General features: G+C 47.1%; 1 protein-coding gene across 1 annotated transcript; it reads right to left on the bottom strand.

Annotated features, from left to right (window-relative positions):
* Window positions 1-829: 829 nt before the first annotated feature.
* LOC130876572 (uncharacterized protein C4orf36 homolog) lies at window positions 830-5,175 on the bottom strand. Its single transcript, XM_057773177.1, has 3 exons — window positions 5,059-5,175; window positions 1,350-1,504; window positions 830-963 (listed from the first exon to the last, which is right to left on the bottom strand). The coding sequence occupies exons 1-3, from the start codon at window positions 5,121-5,123 to the stop codon at window positions 830-832; spliced, it is 354 nt and encodes a 117-aa protein (XP_057629160.1). The 5' UTR covers window positions 5,124-5,175.
* Window positions 5,176-5,926: the final 751 nt, after the last annotated feature.

Here is a 5,926-nt window from a genome sequence, read left to right as displayed (position 1 = left end):
TTTTAAAAAACAGGGCTTAAATATGACATTAGTATCCAAATATGCTTTATTGTATGCAAATTCTAGAAAACTTGGTTCATACAAAGGTAGTTCTTTCCAGTTAATTCCTCATTCCCCAGCCACTCTGCGAATACGAGACTTCCTCACAACAAGGCCATCTTTGTCCCTTCACGTCCCTTTCCGCCACATAGCTGCACCTGCTCCAGGTCCATTGCGGAAAGAACATTAGTGAGAAGGAAAGTGGACTGACAATTTTTTTTCGGGAGAACGAGAATAGAATAGGTCTTCCTTTAAAGTACTACATAATAAGAAGTTAAAAAATAAAGTGCCACATGAGAAGAATAAGTGATACTTTACCAGAAATCAATAACCGTAGAGACACTGAAATAAAACCTAGCTGTTTCTTAACCAGATGAAAGTGTGCGGTTTCTCGCTGTAAAGAGAGTTTCTCGTTGTGAAGAGAGGAGCTTCTCTCTCACCGTCTTTCTGAGAACTCTCCCTGGGATCTCAAAGACGCATGTCCAGACGTTTCTTCAGCATGCAGCCTCTCACAAGGACTGTCCTCTTCCCCACGCAATCTTACAAGCATGAAAAATGACTGACACAGAATGACTCAACCCCAGGTGATCTTTCATCTACTTACAGGGAGGGCTGCCGTATGCGCACAGATAACAAGAGTGTAGCAGGAACCCAGGAGCTCTGTCAGTGTGCCCACCACGCCATGTCACCCACAGGCGCCACCGTGTCTGTCCAATACCATGAGAGAATCAGAGGCCTCCATCCATCCCCGTGGACGCCGGAAGCAGGTTCAGATCAACAGCACACCGGCTCACTTGGGTTGAAGTGGTCTCCGCAAGCCGACTCTCTGCTGCCTTAGTAAATCCTGCATTTTCTCGTACGCGTTCTCCTGACACTTCAGCTTTGCTAGGCGCTTTTTTTCATACTCATTTTCAAGTTTGATGGCTGAAAGATAAAGCAAATGCAGCAAATCTGAGTGGCGTTTTCACCATCTCAAAGCACAGAGCAGGCAGACACTGTAGAAGAACTAACAACTTGACTAAGGACAGACAGACAGGAAGCATGGGTGTGTGTGGATGATAAACTTAAAAGTTCTGTGATCACTAATTTATTAAAGTAGCTCTTGAAAGAAAGGGAGGGAAGGAAGAAGGAAGAAAGGAAAGAGAAAAAGAAAGAGGGAGAAAGAAGGAAGAGAAAGAAAGAAAGAAAGAAAGAAAGAAAGAAAGAAAGAAAGAAAGAAGAAAGAAAGAAAGAGAGGAAGGAAGGAAGGAAGGAAGGAAGGAAGGAAGGAAGGAAGGAAGGAAGGAAGGAAAGGAAGGAAGCTAGCTTACATTGTGCTGAAGGGAGCAGGCCATCCTTGACAGTTTTGCATGGCGTGAGCTTCACAGGACTACCGAAAGCAATTTCTCCCAAGAACGGCAACCTGATGTTCACTAAGTTTGTGTACCAGGTCTTTGTGAGCTTTGCAAGGTCCCATGGTTCCTGTCTGAGGCGAAATTTCATGAACATGAACTTATTCGATCAGTTTTTACTGGGCATGCTCTGTGAAATACAGACATCTTGCTACCTTTCCCTCAAGTTTGGTTTCTGGAGGATTTTCCAGAGTTACCACCCTAACTAGCAATAAAAGCCTACTAATTGGCAGAGATCTTGATAAAAGACCAGAAACTAAGACAGGGTTTGTGCAGCATCCTACAGTTCCAGCCAATCCACTGATGAGATTATACACGGGAACCGTAAGATAAATGTCTCTTTTTATTTTTATTTTGACACAGGGTCTCACTGTCACACCCTGGCTAACCTTGACTACTATGTAGACCGGGCTGACCTCATTCACAGAGATCTGCTTACTTTTGGCCTCCCAAGTACTGGGTTTAAAGGTGTGCACCACCACGCCCACCTACAGTGTCTTTTGTGGATCAAATAACATGAGCTGGATATGGCAGTGCATACTTGCAATCCTGACAGTGGGTGGACATAACTGTAATCCTAGTCCTTAGGAGGCAGAGGCAGGAGGATGGTGAGGTTGAGGGCAGCCTAGAATGTACTGTAAGTGCCAGAGCGGCCTGGTGCACATGGTAGGACCCTGTCTCAAAGAGCAACAAAGGAATGGGGCTGGAGAGATGACTCAGCAGTTAAGAGGACCAGGGTTTGGTTCCTAGAACCCACACGGTGGCTCTCAACCATTAGTAAAGTCAGTTCCAGGGAATCTAGCACCCTCTTCTGACCTCTGAGGGCACTGCATACACAAGCTGCACAGAGAGACATACTGGCAAAATAGCCATGCAAAACATAAAGCTAAAGGTCGTACATAAAGAGCCGCACACATTGAGCGGGTATGTAGCACATACCAAGGCTTTTCATATCCAACCTGGAGAGACAAATGAGACTACCAGCTAAAGTTTGCTTAACTCTGAAGGACAAGTGTCAGCTACGCGGTTCTCATCTGCAGTTCACCTTCCTTCCACCTCGTTTAAAGGTGGGACATGGTACGTGACACCTGCTGCCCTTTGATTCTTCTCCTCCAGTTTCGTTGATACTTCAGCATACAATGTTAGGGAGTGAATTAACAGGGTAAAAATCATAGAAGCAGTTGCAAAATCTTCCGGATGCATTTAATAAAAATGCTCACCCTGCTTTAAAGTGCAGGCTTTGAGATGGTTCGGCAGGTAAGAGTGCTTGCCAACAAGGTGGGTGACCCAGACGTGGTCCCTGGGATCCCTAGTGGCTGGAGAGAACCAGCTCCCACAAGCTGTCCTGTGGCTCCCCATGCATGTGTATTATCTGATTGCTTGGTTGTGTGTGTGTGTGTGTGTGTTTGTGGATTTGATGTGTTTTGTGTTGTAATTATTTTTTTTCTTTGTTGTTGTTTCCCTAAATTGCTCAGGCAGGTCTTTAATTTATAATCCTCCTGCCTCAGTTACTCAAGTGGCTGGAATTACAGGCCTGTGCCCCCTGACTTAGCTAAAATTGCACTTGTAATAATATTTACTTGAATGGTGCTTTAGGTAACCCAAGGTCTAAACACACACACCGACAGAACTAAGCGGAAGGTAACGAATCGCAACTCCCCTGCCGCTCTAGCTATGTCACCCTGTGAGGAGCCACACTGACATCGCAGAACGCTATTCTGAAAAGAAAACCTTGCTTGACTCACGCATAATGGTAAATGTCATAAACCAAAGCAGAGGGGTTAAAACATAAAAGCCAAGCATTGGTTGTGCATTCCTTTGAATCAAGGCGCCTGGAAGGCAGATGCAGAAGCTGACGCTGGCCTGATCTGCACAGCCAAACAGCTCCTTCAGACCAGCCAAGGCCACCTAGTAAGGCCGGCTCAAAAAACCTTGTGAAACAAATCCAGTTCTCTAAGGCAATAGCTCAAAATCACAGAGTGAGACTATTGTGTGGTGCTGGCAATGCATGTTCATAATGTGTTCTCTGTAGCCCAGGCAACCAGCAGGTCTCACACAGGCATTGGCTCATTTGCCAGCCCCACCACAATAGATAAGTGAGCAGCGCGCGTTACAGATGTGGGAGATAAGGCTAAGACGCTGTGTGCAGAGGGAGCCCGGCTTGGAGCGCAGGACTGCAGACTAAAAAGTCCATGTTGGCACACACTGCATGCCAGAGAGGCCGGAAAGCTAAACTGACCAGCGCTCTTACACAGGTGTTCTAGTACATTTGTATCCGCTAAAGGTGTGTTTTAGGATGGGAGCAGTACGGGTGTTTTTGAATGACTGAAACCAAAGAAAACACTCAGACCTACAAATAAAGACACATACATAGAAACCCATGTTAACCTAAAAAATCACTTTTAAAATGTTTTTTAAAAAGCCAGGCAATGGTGGCGCACACCTTTAATTCTAGTACTTGGGTGGCAGAGGCACCCTGTGAGTTCAAGGCCAGCCTGGTGTACCAGAGCTAGTTCCAGGACAGCTAGGACTGTTACACAGAGAAACCGATCTTGAAAAAAAAAATGTTTTTTAAATAAGGTGACACAGCCTCCTGCGGAATATCATAAGCACATGGCTGTGGTTTGATCAACCTAGACCTCTGTTTTCTCATTTCACAGTCTGTCTTTGGTGTGAAGACTAAATAGAATTGTGTCTCAGTTTAACTGGCCACTTGAGGCCGCCTAGAACGACCTAAGAAGGGAGTCTCAGTTGAGGGATTTCCCAGATCACAAGGCCTGTGGCCTCATCTGTGGGGACTTGTTTTCCCTGTTAACTGCATAGGAGAGCCCATCTCACAGTGGGCTGCACCACTGGGGGGGGAGGGGCAGGTGGTCTGGGGTGTATAAGGCGAGTTAAGCACAAGCCTGTGAGCCAGACAGCAAGCTTTATTCCTCCAAGGCTCCCTCAGTGATGAATTGATGTGAACATGCCCAGAAACAAGGCCAAATACATCCTTCCCTCCCCTGTATGCGTATTCTGATTTTTCAGATTATTTTATTTTGTGGAGGTGTTTTGTTTGCATATATGCACGTATCTTCAAGCACGCTTTATGCCCACTGAGTCCAGAAGAGGGTGACAGATCCCCTGGCACTGGAGTTAGAGACCCGTGTGAGCCGCCACGTGGGTGCCAGGAGCTAAGCCCCAATCCTCGGGAAAGCAGCAGGTGCTCTTAACCCATGAGCCACCTCTCTACCCCCCGACTGTATATTTGTATAAAAAGTAGTATTTGGGAAGCTGGAAAGATGGATCATCCACTAAGAGCATGAACTGCTTTTTCAAAGGACCCAGGTTTGGTTCCCAGCGTCTACAGGGGGCAGCTCACAAGAAGCACCTGTAACTCCAGTTCCAGGGGAGGTCTTCTGGCCCCCATAGACAGCTCCTTAAACACAATGCACAAAGAGGCACGTACAACATAAAAATAATTTTTCAAGTAGTCTTTTAGAAACAAAATTCAGACTTTAAAATGCTTTCTTATACTCCAGAAACTTGCTGCGAAGCGTGCCCAGCCAGTCACAAACCCCAACCACACTATTGTAATTTGTGTATAGGTATGGTGTGTATGGTGTGTGTGTGTGTGTGTACTTACACTTTGTAACAACTGCCCTTCAAAATGGTTTGCACTGTGTTCCTTCTTGGCAAGCCATATGCCATGGTGAATGGTCACGGTCTTTCTCTTACATAGGAGCCTGATGTACTGTCTCTGATGCTCTTGGCCTGGAAGGACAGCAACAGCTCTCATTTGAATATTTTTATAGCCAAATAACCAAAAGGTCGTGACAAAACATGGAGGGGTGTCAGGAAGCACATTCGTAAACATTAGCTGGATCTGGACCCTGAACATAAAAATAAATAAATAAATAAATAAATAAATAAATAAATAAATAAATAAATAAATAAATAAATAAATAAAATAAGCTAGTTCTGTTTGTTTCCAGGAAGTCGCTCTATCAGGCAACTAAAAGGTTGCAGTTGGCAGGCAACCTTGCGCCCTGGCACCATAGGCGCCTGTGGGTGCAGGGTCTCACAGCTGCGCGCCCTTATGGCTGTGATAAGGACAAGGCCCCTGCAGCTCTACTCCCGGCATCACCAGGCTTGCATTGGTTGCCACGGCCCTTTCCAGGGTGCAGTTCCAGCCAGAACCGACTGGAGCGGGGCAGCGAGCTCCCTCCTCGCCCTCCCACGCCCGAGCCACTTCCCGCCCCTCTGTACCCGGCTGAAGGTCCGTGGGCCTCAGCCGCGCGACCCAGGGCAGCAAACGCTAGGCGCACATGGCCGCGCACTCGCAGCCGCCCCGCCGCGGACACGCGCCTTCCTGCTTGCTCGTGCGCCCGCTTGCTCGTGAGTGCATCTGCTTGCTTGCTCTTGCGCCCCTGCTTGCCCCGTGCCCGCCCTGCGTCACCAGCCGCCTCAACAAAGGGCTTTGTGTGCGCGCGCCCACTGGGTGCTCGGACTCA

This window comes from Chionomys nivalis, chromosome 6 (genome assembly GCF_950005125.1).
Source record: "Chionomys nivalis chromosome 6, mChiNiv1.1, whole genome shotgun sequence".
In the NCBI taxonomy this organism is placed as follows: Eukaryota; Metazoa; Chordata; class Mammalia; order Rodentia; family Cricetidae; genus Chionomys; species Chionomys nivalis.
This window is presented reverse-complemented; position numbering and strand designations above follow the sequence as displayed.